The sequence below is a fragment of the Oikopleura dioica genome, chromosome PAR, assembly GCF_907165135.1.
Source record: "Oikopleura dioica chromosome PAR, OKI2018_I68_1.0, whole genome shotgun sequence".
In the NCBI taxonomy this organism is placed as follows: Eukaryota; Metazoa; Chordata; class Appendicularia; order Copelata; family Oikopleuridae; genus Oikopleura; species Oikopleura dioica.
The window spans coordinates 14,378,188-14,390,824 of record NC_137293.1 but is presented as its reverse complement, the minus strand read 5'-3'; the positions used below and the strand labels follow the sequence as shown (position 1 = coordinate 14,390,824).

General features: G+C 40.9%; 6 protein-coding genes across 6 annotated transcripts; all 6 read right to left on the bottom strand.

The window, feature by feature from the left end:
* Positions 1 to 222: 222 nt before the first annotated feature.
* LOC145703060 (transmembrane protein 143-like) lies at positions 223 to 1,644 on the bottom strand. Its single transcript, XM_081780373.1, has 4 exons — positions 1,267 to 1,644; positions 924 to 1,224; positions 614 to 881; positions 223 to 571 (listed from the first exon to the last, which is right to left on the bottom strand). The coding sequence occupies exons 1-4, from the start codon at positions 1,428 to 1,430 to the stop codon at positions 294 to 296; spliced, it is 1,011 nt and encodes a 336-aa protein (XP_081636499.1). The 5' UTR covers positions 1,431 to 1,644; the 3' UTR covers positions 223 to 293.
* A 470-nt stretch (positions 1,645 to 2,114) lies between these two features.
* On the bottom strand, positions 2,115 to 4,739 carry LOC145702494 (uncharacterized). Its single transcript, XM_081779727.1, has 9 exons — positions 4,456 to 4,739; positions 4,132 to 4,413; positions 3,991 to 4,059; positions 3,708 to 3,778; positions 3,298 to 3,615; positions 2,806 to 2,987; positions 2,643 to 2,761; positions 2,492 to 2,601; positions 2,115 to 2,446 (listed from the first exon to the last, which is right to left on the bottom strand). The coding sequence occupies exons 1-9, from the start codon at positions 4,558 to 4,560 to the stop codon at positions 2,341 to 2,343; spliced, it is 1,362 nt and encodes a 453-aa protein (XP_081635853.1). The 5' UTR covers positions 4,561 to 4,739; the 3' UTR covers positions 2,115 to 2,340.
* A 303-nt stretch (positions 4,740 to 5,042) lies between these two features.
* Positions 5,043 to 5,491, bottom strand: LOC145703890 (protein AF-9-like). The gene is made up of 2 exons (XM_081781287.1): positions 5,417 to 5,491; positions 5,043 to 5,374 (listed from the first exon to the last, which is right to left on the bottom strand). The coding sequence occupies exons 1-2, from the start codon at positions 5,466 to 5,468 to the stop codon at positions 5,058 to 5,060; spliced, it is 369 nt and encodes a 122-aa protein (XP_081637413.1). The 5' UTR covers positions 5,469 to 5,491; the 3' UTR covers positions 5,043 to 5,057.
* A 14-nt stretch (positions 5,492 to 5,505) lies between these two features.
* LOC145703889 (uncharacterized) lies at positions 5,506 to 8,634 on the bottom strand. Its single transcript, XM_081781286.1, has 11 exons — positions 8,386 to 8,634; positions 8,089 to 8,301; positions 7,641 to 8,008; positions 7,412 to 7,597; positions 7,248 to 7,371; positions 6,976 to 7,207; positions 6,771 to 6,934; positions 6,670 to 6,725; positions 6,503 to 6,624; positions 6,304 to 6,461; positions 5,506 to 6,260 (listed from the first exon to the last, which is right to left on the bottom strand). Exons 1-11 carry the CDS (start codon positions 8,630 to 8,632, stop codon positions 6,025 to 6,027), a joined length of 2,106 nt encoding a protein of 701 aa, XP_081637412.1. The 5' UTR covers positions 8,633 to 8,634; the 3' UTR covers positions 5,506 to 6,024.
* A 41-nt stretch (positions 8,635 to 8,675) lies between these two features.
* On the bottom strand, positions 8,676 to 11,080 carry LOC145702014 (sodium-dependent multivitamin transporter-like). The gene is made up of 6 exons (XM_081779226.1): positions 10,919 to 11,080; positions 10,298 to 10,556; positions 9,667 to 10,244; positions 9,576 to 9,602; positions 9,140 to 9,497; positions 8,676 to 9,098 (listed from the first exon to the last, which is right to left on the bottom strand). Exons 1-6 carry the CDS (start codon positions 11,078 to 11,080, stop codon positions 8,761 to 8,763), a joined length of 1,722 nt encoding a protein of 573 aa, XP_081635352.1. The 3' UTR covers positions 8,676 to 8,760.
* LOC145704062 (3-hydroxyisobutyrate dehydrogenase, mitochondrial-like) lies at positions 10,595 to 12,600 on the bottom strand. Its single transcript, XM_081781493.1, has 7 exons — positions 12,422 to 12,600; positions 12,159 to 12,372; positions 12,061 to 12,091; positions 11,846 to 12,007; positions 11,567 to 11,799; positions 10,919 to 11,524; positions 10,595 to 10,778 (listed from the first exon to the last, which is right to left on the bottom strand). Exons 1-6 carry the CDS (start codon positions 12,577 to 12,579, stop codon positions 11,363 to 11,365), a joined length of 960 nt encoding a protein of 319 aa, XP_081637619.1. The 5' UTR covers positions 12,580 to 12,600; the 3' UTR covers positions 10,595 to 10,778; positions 10,919 to 11,362.
* Positions 12,601 to 12,637: the final 37 nt, after the last annotated feature.

The following is a 12,637-nucleotide window of genomic DNA, read 5'->3' as shown; positions in this document are numbered from 1 at the left end:
TTTGTGCATACCGGTGAAAGCAGACTCAAATCCGGGGTTACGCCGCCACTAAGGCCCTCCAAGCTTGTGATTGGTCGATGGAAAAAAGATGTCACAGGGGGTAGAGACATGTTTTAAATCCCGGGTAAAGGCTTGCTTTCACCGGTATATTCACCGTAATCTAGTCTTTTAGAATTGTCTCTTGATGATCGAACTTTTGATTATGTCAGATTTTTTTATTGAAAAAATACAGTTGAAGAAGAAGCGGTTATTTTTTAATAAATACTTTCTGCCAGTCAAAAAAACAGTTTCGACTAGCGATAAAGATCCGAGAACGGTCTCTTTTCAACGAGCTGATTCCACTCAAGTTCGTCCTTTGTCGAATAGACGCTTTTGATGATTTCTGTCGATACAGTTCTCTCGAGATCATGAATAGCAAGGTCCAATGTCTTCGCTCTGTATAGACCAGGTTTGGTTGGGTGAAGCAGCTTCAGTTTCTTGAGATTTTCGATGGCGGTAAATTCGTCGAAATCATGCGTTTTCAGCTTGGAAAATTCTTTGACCCAACGTTCAATTTTCTCGTCGATCTTCTCTAACATGAATTCACGAAAATGGCTATCAAAAATATTCTTACCGATGGAATAGCCGTCAAAATCAGGTCTTCCTCTTGCCACAGTGTCTTCGTGGATCAATGCACAATAAAGAAGAATTGAGCTCATGAATCTTTCGTTCTCCGCTTGATCGATGATTTCATGAACAACACCGATGTTGTTTGAAAGGTTGTTGTTGTACAAAAGATGAGCGATGGTCGCATCGTATCGTTTTCGACGATAATCGTAATTGTACCAGAATCGATAAAGAACAATTGTTATCGGCACAAGATATTCTTTCACCAGCGCTGTCTACAACTGGATCTTTACAAGGCATTTTTGATATTAAACTACCTCGGTCAGATACTGCCAAAGAATCGTACTAAAAGAACCAGCTACCGTCGAGTACATTATCAACGAGTTCAGCGAGCCCATACGCTTGACATTATCAGGGAAGAGCACTTGTAACGAGCCACGAGGGACGAATTTAAAGCTTTTCAGCACTAGTTTCTTGGATTTTTTGGGCCTCAAAATGATGACGACTTTTTTGAAGAAGAAATCCTCATGAATTGGGGTGGATTTGAAGAAATGTGCAACGAGAGCTTGGATGCGACGAGTGATTTGGATTCGCAAATTATCCATTGAATCGTAGTATCTTCACTTTCGTTAGTATTGAAATGAGCAAAAGAAGACTCACTGGGATTCAATAAACTTCCAAATAGAATCATGAGGCTCTCTCGTCGCGAATCGAGCTCTATCTCCAAAGAGTTCTCCCTTGTACCACATTTCCACAAGTTCATAATCGGCCAGCTTAATTTTCACTTGAAGCCCTCGTTCGGGTACTTCAACGTATTCTGCCATCGAGTCCACGATTTCTTGGGGAACTCGATTATATTTTGCTTTTCGGAGAGTTGGTCTAAGATGGCCCAGAAAGGTGGATTTGTACTGTTCGATTGAAATATTCTGACGGGTTTGGACAGTATCTTTGTCTGGATTTAGCGGATCGTAGAGATCTTTCAACACGAGAGTATATGCTCTTGATTTGCCGATAATCGTAGCATCGATGAGGCTAAAAAGCTCTTTTGCGCGGTTGAAATCAAGGAAGAGAGCAAAAATTAAGAGCTCCGGATTAAGAGTCCAATGATCAACCGTTTTCTAAGATTTTTGGCTGGTCGAATTCGGGAAATTTCGTAATGAGGCTCCTGACCAGCGAACGTCTTAGAGGAATTGAACAAATTCGCTCTTTTAATTTCAATTTCCCCTAATAATTGCTGTTGTTTAACTATGAGTGCGGAGTTAATGAGGCTCCTGAAAAACTTGTTCAATTTCATAGCCTGATAGCCTAGAAATCGGGACATGCTCCCTGCACACAAAATGCCCGCGTTCGAGGCGATGCACATTGTAGACGTGGTTCCTTACTCTCTGCTTTAATGCACTCCACCATTTTGACATTCTAGCAAGAAAAATGTCAGTAGGTCTTATGCCTGTATATGCATTTAGAAGTCAACGATGATGAAATTTTAGAAGAAATTTCACTATTTTGTTTCCGGTATAAATACTCGTATTTATTATAAATTATGGGTTAAGTTTTTTTTCTATTGAATGAAGACAGAAGGTTTGGAAGAAATAAAAATTATAAATATCACCAGAATTATTTGTTCAGAAAGCGATCGGAAAAAATAAATATATTGCAGCTAGCGAAGGGGTTCGGGATTTGTAGTAAATTCTGAAGAGCGTAGTAGGAATCTGACAGGACATTTCTGTCGGACGATTAGCTTGATCTGATCTCTTCAGTGATGACTTTGTGGATCGCGATCAGCGCTGTTTTCGGAAGAAGGGTAAGGTCGAATTGGAGATCAGCTTCGTTTTCACAGTATCTAAAAAAGGCTGTCACCAAATGCGACTTATAACGATTATTTTACCTGTCGGAAGACTTGTAGTGCGACTCGTAATGGGCGAAAACAATGTTCATAATTTTTCTCAGCTTTTCGTCATAGACTTCTGTCTCGTCCTCAGCGAATTTGATGAATTTCTATAAAATGATAGTTTATAATAGCTAAAAAGGGAGTCTACCTTTTGGATGAAATCCATGTCGACATCATCAGACTCGTCAGATGAGCTTGATTCGATCAGGGAGTCGCTGTCTGACGAGTTGGAGTCTGACAATTCACCGTCATCGGAAGGAAGATTCTCTATAAAGAAAATTAAGCATGAGAAAAATTGGAAATATGAATACCTAAGGTACTCGCGCCCAAAGGAACCTTGGGAAGTTCTTGCTGTTCTGTGTGACTGAGAACACTTGCTGGGGAGCGATGCTTGGGCGCGTCAGTAGCAGGAGAACGACCGTAGGAGTGGGCAGATGAAATTGGCGTCTGGGGCATTGAATTGGCAGGAGAAGATGCAATCGAAGTTTTGTCACTAGAAGATGTGTATAAGCAATCTGCTTCGGAAATGCGAGTAGATTCCATTTTTTGATAATTTGATTTTTTGGCTTTTTGAGTTTTAGGGGATGTTTTGAGAAAAAGGAGATGAGGGAGGGTTTATATATCCGAGCAGCTGGAGCATTCATGACCCGCTGCGGATTGCGAGATTGCTATCGAAACATAGCGTGTGATCTCAGGCAGCTTTCCGGGCGATTATGGAACTTCTCAAAAGACTAATCTATATTTATAGATTGCCATCGCTTCCTGCTGCGCCCCATTTCACTTATTTTTCTAATAATTCCTACCTTAGCTCGGAAATATCTTTATTCGCTATTCTTGACGTGTGCTTGAAATCCGACTTTGGCTCTTCTTTGACTTTTACTTCTTTCTTTACTCGTTCCGTTTTCCGGCTTGAGATATCCGCTCGATATTCTGACGCTCTGTATTCAGAGCTATTTCTGGGCTCACGTTTGATTGAAATCTTCGGGATTGGTGGGTACTCTGGAGATATTTTTTCCTCTTTTATCTTTTGCTCCTTTATAAACTGCTTTGAAAGCGGACTGAGCTTTTCTGAACTTCGCCCACTTTCTCGTTCCTTGCGACGCTTTTTATCTTTTCTCCTCCTAAACCGATATAATATTAATTGATTTATAACATCAGCTGATATGACGCGTGGATAAACTACATCAAATTTATACGATTGCGAGATTCGAACCTTTCTGACTCGTCCAGTTTCTCATGTAAGCTTGTATCATGTTTTTCTTTCTTCTTCTTTGTCGGTGGCTCCTGAAGTCGATATTTAAAAATAAGTCTTTCTCTTGTTGGGTCGCTCATAATTGGTAACAATTTTGGATGAAGAAGGCGTTTTCGAACTTTACATAAGTCAATGAAGATGAATCTATGCGATCTAAGAAGACGATACATCCGTATCAAACGGTGCTTCATTTTATGGAAGAGACTATCGATCGATAAAAAATACCAGCTTGAATAAAATGTACCTCAGACGGTTGTTCCTCTGTAGATTTTCTCTTCTTTTCGATCGATGGACGATCCTTGTCTCGTATTCTTGATCAGGGAAATAAAATTTGACTCGCACCAGAATAATCTCTTTTTAGCGAAATTTAATTGTTTCCCTTCCTATGAGATTCCTTTCCATCCGATGTTGCGATCGTCTCTCTTTTCTTCTTCTTTTCTTTTTTCTTTTCCTCCAAATTAAGCCCTTCGGAGCGTCTCAGCTTCTCCCTTTCTTTTCTCCTCTCTTCTTTTTCTTTCAGCCGCAATTTTTCGCGATCAAGGTTGACACTGCTGCTATCGCTTTCGATATTAGAAAGTCGTTCTTTGTCCTTGTCCTTTCTCTTCTTTTCTTTTCGATCAGAAGAGGATTTTTCGGACAAACGATCGCGAATTTTCTCCTCTCGGCTCTGGAATTCCTGTCAACTGAAGAAAAGAAAACTTTGTCTCACCGATTTTGAAGAGTGCGTTTTCTCCGATCTAGCGGCTTTTTCTTCGAGACGATCTTTGTCTCTTGATCTTTTCTTTTCATCCTTTTCTCTTCTCTCTTTCTTCATGGATTTTCTCTCGCTTTTATCCGATTTGGAAGGCTTGGTTTTCGATCCCAAAGTAGGAGGGCTCTTTGGCGGGGCTTTTCTTCTTGAATAGCAACCTCCTGCTATTAAAATCTTGCGAAACTTGACGTCTGGATTTTGAAAGGATATCTGCTCTGTTCTGAAGCTCAGGCTAAACAATGTTTCTAGTGCCAATAATGGATTAGTAGGGGGCAAGCGTGAGCGCAGGTCACTAACTGACCCTGGCGATCGCTATCAAAAAACCTGGCGAGAAAAATTCTAGCTACAGATTTTGATCTATTGGCTAAATCTGAGAATCAGAAACCGTAGCTATCGAATTTGATATCTTTGCCGTGACAATAATATTTACGCTATAGAAGTAAATATAAAGTTTTCTTTTTTAAACTTTAATAATAGAACAAAGGATTTGCTACGTAAATCGATCATGATAAAGTGATTGCAAGCACGTGATTTTTTCAAAAAATAGCAAATAGACTCTTTCAATTATAGAATGTTGCTTTGCCAGTCCTTTTAGCAGCACAATCGCGTCCAGTTAACAACTGAAGCTCGTATTTCAACTCAGTAGTCAGTCCGTTGCGAAAGACTATCTCGATTGGGACCAAGAAGCCGGCATAGCCATTCTCGGTGATTTGAAACGGAACGCTCTCTAACAAGCGATGGGGATTAGGAAAGGTCTCGTGGAGTTTGAATGTGACGCTCTTGATGTACTTTTCGATCTTGCCGCCTTCTTTGCCTCGGAGATAGATGGTCCATCGGTGGGTCAGGCCAGGGTCAATAGGCTGCTCAAGCCATTGTGCTGGAAGAAAAATTAGTGACTGATTCTTATAGATTCAAATACCATCGTGTCCGATATCGATTTCGGCGACAACTTCATTATCACTGTCCGACATCTTGTCTTAGATTTTCAGTTTGAAGAGGAATTTAGTGTTCTTGCGATTTACTGTATTTTTGGCATCATAATGAACTCGATAACAGGGGACTGCAGAAGGAAAAAGGGGCAAAATATATTCGGAATTGCGGATACGGGATTTTTGAAAATATGAATTACAGAAAAAGATGAAGAGAAGCGTATTTAATAAGGTTGAAAAACAGATATACACATAGAAGCAACTAGAGCTTGAAACTAAGAAAATAACCTTGTTATAAATTCTTTATTTTGGTTATTTTAGAACTAGAAAGACTGAACTTTTCACCAGGAAAGAAAGCTAAAAGCAAAGGCCAATAATTTATTCGGATTTATACAGAAAATGAGGTAAAATTTCAATTTCGTGTGGCTTTGAGTAAACATTAAAAACGTACAAATTCGAATAAAACGAAACAATTTAGCGGGCTTCATTTTTAAGTATTTTTTGTTGCGAGTTGTACAAATATATTTAGCAAATATATTATAAATAAAATGTAACAAAATATGTATCTAGCTACATAAACTAATTAAATTAGTTTGGTTTATATCTTAATCTTTTCAAGAAAAGACATATCAATATCAAGGGCATTTTTCGGGTACTCAAGGCACATAAGAATATCTCGAAGGTCGCCCCATCCTCCATTTCTGGTGATGGAACTTGATTTTTTCTTCGCCAGACTGGCTACAGTGAGACTTTGGGGAAACATTTTCCCAGAATTCATCAGGACGGCTTGGTCTTTTTCGAACATGGATTTGATGTTTTCGAAGTTGCAGCCACCTTTGGCAATTTTGATTTAGATAATTAACAAGGGCTCCTCTACCTTTTGTAAAGTGAACTCCACAGCCAGTAATTCCCAGATGCTGTGACCTAGGCAAAATAGGAACCATGACTTTCCAAGGCTGTTTTCCTGGTTGTTGTGTTAGAATCTCTCTTGACAGGTGAAGAAGCGTCCAGTCCCAGTTATAGTCATCATAGGCACTTTCAAAAATATTAACTCTGTATCTGTAGACAAATCTCACCAGAAGTCGTAGGCCATGGCGATGACATCATCAACCCATCGTTTTGAAACTGCCATCGCCATGTTGTAAGCGCCAGAGAACCACTCTTCCACTTTAACTTGCTCTGGAGGTGTTTTTGATAGCTAACGCAATGAAATATGTATATGATGAATTTGATAGGTAGTTACCTTCGTCCCAAGTTTTAAATTGTTCGTGTAGTGTCCAAGGGCGATCAAGTCAGCTCCTACAAATCAGATAAACGTCGGCATAATTTAAAACAGTGAATTACCCTTCTCAACTCTGATGTCTTTCATGAGATCGAGAACGTGAAGAGCATCTTCAGATAACGCATGATCTTCTTCGACAAGGATCAAATAACCAAATTTAAAGTATTGGTTCACGAAATTCAATTTCCACCACCAATGATGTTTGATATTAACAATATGAGGCTCTCTATATTCTATTTGGTTTTAGCGTCGTAAAAATACTACTACCTGTAGTTATCGAAAGTGTCAAACCACTCTCGATTTTGGCATTTTGCCTCTTGCGCTCCATCGTAGCCGATTTTTACTGGACAATCCTCAGGTGAAGAGGCAGGGAATTCATTTTTGTAGAAGAGAACGGATTTAGGAAAGAAGATGTTTACAAATGGAATGTCCAGTCCAGAGTCAGCGATGTTTTGGGTCAGGAAGTTCATGTCCTCGCGCCAGATATCATGGGAAATCACTGAAAGGGGCTTAAAAATTGAAGATATTCGGGGCTTTACCGATGAGATTCTTGGATTTTGAAAGATTCGGCTGCTTCGAAACAGTTTCCAAAAAGAATTTAGTGAAATCAGTACGAGAATGCACTTGAATCAGGAATATGTTATCATAGTATTCCCCAGCGTCCTAAAACTGATTAGCAAAAGACATCAAGAAGTCAACTTGCCTTTGAGTACGGCCCATGAGCTGCCTGATCGTTTATCAGTTGGATTTGTTCTCTTACTTTTGTTAAATCATCATCAGTCAGGGGGTTCTGCGTCGTCGTCGTTGGAGGCCCAGGAGTTGGAGTGGGTCGGTCGGTGATCGTCCATTCACGCTTTTGGGGATCGAATTTCGCCCCAGCTGCTGGTGGCTTAAATTTTCTGTTGAAGAAGGAGCCTTTTATTTAAAAGTACCTTCGCCGGTTTGTAGCTTTCATCTACTTTTCTATTTTCGAGCAAGACCTTGTATCTCTGATCAGCAGCGACCCTGGCTTTGTTTTTCATACCCTGGAAATTCTTTTCCTCAATCTTTTCTCGCTCGGCGTACATGAAACGTCTCTTGTCATTGAATAGCTTCATGAACTTGGCGTCATCCTCGATCGACGATGTGACAGGCCGGAATGGGTTCATGGAAGGCTTCGGGACAAGTTTCTCCGCTTCTTCGCGCATTTTGAGCTGTTCAGGTGATGGTGTTGTTTTCTGGGGAGGTCCTCTTTGAGCGACAGCGGGAACGGCGGGCACAGCAGGGACTTGGGCAACGGCAGCTCCTATAGGAGGAAATCCTATACAAGATTTTCAGGGTTTTTCAACAAATGATGGTTTACTAATAGGCTATTAGTAGTAGGGTATTAGCGAAATTTACCGGCTTTATCAACAGGTGAATTGATAGTAGGTGCTTTCGTGCTTTTCGTGGTAGTAGTAGTGGTAGTTGTCGTCGATGTTTTTGACCACAAAAGTTTACTCGTTCTCACTTTTGATTTAATCGCTTCTGCTCTATGTGGGTCAATCTTGTGCTGTTCTTGAGCGTTACTTATCAGTTTTAGCATAGCATCAAAGTGGTGCGTTTTGAGTGCCTCTGAATTTCAGCATTTGAAACGATTCGGATTCAGATAAAGCTTCGTTAGTGCAAGTAAAGTGTTAATACAACAGCTTGTCTTACCGAGTTCGATGACCTGGTCTAACATTTCATTGATCCTGAAGCTGAGATCGTGCTCCTTTTCAATTCGATCGTCGAAGTCAGAAGTTTCCTCGCTTCTGTGGCCGAGACGCACGAGAGTATCATCATACGACGATGAAGACCTCTTGGTCAGCCCAAGCTCGTCATTTGCGTGGAACAAGTGTACAGCGCCAAGAATGGCGACTGCGCCGACCACGAGGTAGACGGCAGACATCAAATGACACCTCATAACATTCTAAAGACGCGAGCGTTAGAAAACAACCGTCGTTGTAAATATATATTTTAAATAAATACGATGAAGTTGAGGTAGTTTTTTAGGAAGTCGTCATTTTAAAATTCTATAATTCTTCAAAAATCCTATTCTTCAATTCTCAGCGCTTTGCTTTCATCCAATTCTTCATTCTTCAAAACATGAAAGAAGAGAGAATCAACAGTAACGGATATCAATAATACAGAAATAAATCCAACAAAGCTCAAGAACAGGAAAGGTATCCCCGTCTTCACTCCAAAAACAGGCAAGTATCCGAGAGTAGCAGTGAGCAAAAGACTGAATATTGTGCCGATCTGAGCAGAAACCTTCCGGTGTTTGCTGAAGAAAGCGACGGTATAAAGGCCGAGAATGGGGCCGCCACAAACGCCAAAATTGGTCATTGCTAGTTTGATGACAGAATCCCCGCTGTGTGCGATTCCCAATGCTCATAAAATTTTAGAAAATTGGAAAAAATGTAAGGCTTACCTATCAGATAACAGACGAGGCCAGTTATCACTGATATCCCCCTTCCTCCAATTTCAAAATCCAGTGCGATTTTTCGCGACTTTCTCTCTAACAGATCTACATGGATGGTCGATGAAATAACAGCGATTATCGAAGAAGCAGTCGACAAAGCAGCAGAAATCATACAGCCGACAAAAAGGCCCCGGAAGAGTCCATTCCCGTAGTTTTCGAAAATGTAAAAAATCATCAACTGGTCCCGTCGCGTGATAGCTGCTGGCAGACCGGAAAAATTAGGGTATTTTATCTCAATCAATGCTCCGAAGCCGACACCAATTAGCAGAACAAGAAGCAAGGCCAACATCGTAAATATGATTGATTTCTTTGCAGAGGGTCTCTAACTAGCAGAAAATTATCTAATAGAATTGTAGAATTGTCTATTTTTCGAAATGAGAATCACCTCTAGTAGAGGGTCATCTGATATCCACTGCGAATTAATTTAAACTCATAGAATATTCAATGACTGCGCCATTCGGTCAATTTGCATCAACAAAATGTTTCTTTATTGGCGAAAAACAACGGTTACAGACCCATTCCTTGGCATCAGAAACAGAAGAAGCACTCAAATATCTTTGGATGGAAGCTTGATTGACGCCGTACAGATACAAGCACATAAAGAAACCGCCAATTCCAGAATCCCAAATAGAATAAAGCTTGAATTTGTGGACATCGTATTCGTACTCCGGAAATTTAAAAACAGTTCCATTTGAAAACGCTTCTTGAAATCCAGAAAGAAGAATCCACGACTGTCCAAAAATCATCACAAAGCCAAAGAAAAGATCACTAAGGAGCACCGCTTTCATCCCCCCAAGAGCAGTGGTGACGATGCATACGAGAAATAAAACGGAAAGGATTGTCTTCAGACCGGCAGAGGGGAAAATGACAGCGAGGGCCTGGGCAGGAGTAAAAAGCGTGACGCCAAGGTAAATGGTGCATTGAAAAAGATAAATACTGATGGCGAGTTTTGATGTAGATTTGTTGAAACGCTTCGTTAAAACCTTTTCCCAGGTTTTCAGGGATGTAAGAAAATTACTTTTTGATAAAGAAGAATCTCTTTTGAAAACCATGCCTCAAATGAAGATTCAAAATTATGTCCGCAAAAACGCGGGATAAAATATTTACAAACAACGAGCGCAACGGGTAAATATGTCAGCCCAATAATGCAATAACGGGGACCAAATTTCCAGTATTCGGATGGGACGCCCATCATCGCGATAGAACTACTGAAGGTAACGACGATTGAAACAGTGATTGTCAATAAAGACGCTTTCGCTTTTCCTGCATTTTCGCCGCTGGCTCTGTTTGCGATGCCGATGATCACGGTTATCGCTAGAATCGTACATATGATGACGATTTCGACTGCTGCCAGTTCTGACATTATCTAAACCAGAAATTCACTTCTCTCTTTTATACTGAAGACTGAATAAATTGAAGAATGAATAAAGGAAAAAAACGGCGAAGAGGGAAAGAGAGAAAATTATTTGCTTGTTGAAGAGTTTAGGAATGAAAGTGCCCAGTTTGTCCAGCTTCTTTGTCTTTTGGAGAGGTCTGCTTCCGACTTCTTAGAAGACTCTGGATACAGCTCGCGACGCAGACTCTCAAGCTAATAAAAATAGTCATCTCTTGATTTCCTTTTTGATCATTTACGGCTTTTTACTACGATGCTTTTTACTCAAGCGCTCGTTGAAATAATTTAGAAATTAACATAATGGAGTACTCCTGTAATTATGGGAAAGAACAAACCTTGTGCTTTTTAATCAGAATATCGAGCTGCGCCTTTTCCATTTCCAAAAGCTGCAGCCTGATTGAAGCAGTGGTGTAAATTGTAATTACGATAGTTGAAATCAAGCCGGCAATGACTCCATATTTGAGCAAATTCTTCTGATAATGGACACTTTCTTTCATATTCTGCCACTTGACGCCGATCTGCGTAAGCGGCTCATTTTTGATCTTCTGATCGAGTTTTGCATTTGAAAACAATTCGGACGGACAAGAAGTTTTTTCATTTTTTATTTTTTTTTCTGAACGTTTATTGGTTGAAAAAAGGGCTGAAAGCAGTTTTTAGGTAAATGAATATATGTCTCGGAACTTTGAAATAACAAAAAAAAACAACAGAAGTTGACAATTTAAGGTCAGGGTAGCTTTTACTTTGTATGTTGCTTTATAAATTTTCTATGGCTTGGCAAGTTAGAGAAGCTTTTCTTCGGAAAGAAGGGCGTAGACAGAAGAAAAGTCCTTGTCGGCGAAGCGAGGATCAGAGGACATGACTCGGTAGATTTGGTGAGCAAGGGATCCAAGTGGGATTGGTGATTGGGTGTTTGTGGCAGCGTCTTGAGCGAGGCCAAGATCCTAAGAAACAGATGAGAGTCGAAAGATCATCGGAGGATCTACCTTGGCCATAAGAGTAGTACCAAAACCACCGGCGTATCCATTTGAGCTAGGGACGCCTTCAATAACGCCTGGGACGGGATTGTAAGTGTCCGACGCCCAGCATCGTCCAGAAGCGGCGTTGACGATAGATGCGAGAATCTTGGGATCAAGGCCGAGTCGCTTGCCAAGATTGTAAGTTTCGGAAACGCCGACCATCGAGATTCCAAGCATCATATTGTTGCAAATTTTTGCAGCTGAAAAGAAGCATAAAATAGTTGTCGGTTTTGTCGGTGATCGAACCCTGGCCAGTTCCAACATCTCCACACGCGACGATTTTTGCCCCCATGTGCTGCAAGATGGACTGTCCAGCTTCAAACTCGGCGGCGGGTCCTCCAACCATGAAGGTCAAAGTGCCAGCAGCAGCAGCTCCGACACCACCAGAGACAGGTGCATCCATGAAGACTAGAATAATCACAAGCGTTAAATATTTGCGGAGAGCATTTGCCTTGACAGACCTGTTTCCTTCTCAAGACACATTTTGGCGACCTGAATGGAAATGAATGCATGTTTTTTTAAACAAATAGCTGATTTAGTTGAAATGGCAAACGCTTACTGTCTGTGCGGCGGCGGGGTCAATGGTCGAACAATCGAGAAAGAGAGTGCCAGCTTTGGCTGTGGAGAGCAAGCCTTGCTCCCCACCAAAAGTGGACATAACGTGAGGAGAGTTGGGAAGCATGGTGACAATTCTGTCGCAATTTTCCGCAATTTCAGCTGGAGCCGATGCCGCTTTGGCGCCGGCCTTGACGGCTTTGTCGACTGAGTCTGCGCTAAAATGGTTGATGCGTTCATTTATTTCGTTGAAATCGAGAATCGTACTTGACATCGTAGACCCAGAGATCTCCCTTTGCCTTGTTGAGGAGATTCATGGCCATGGGACCACCCATGTTTCCGAGACCGATAAATCCCAAAGAAGACGCATTTCGGACGCAGACGAGGCGAACACCTTTTGAAAGCATTCTATAATCATTCGTCATTTATTCGTAAATTCTAGTCGGAAAAAAACCTTTTTCGTTCAACGATTCCTGCGTAAAA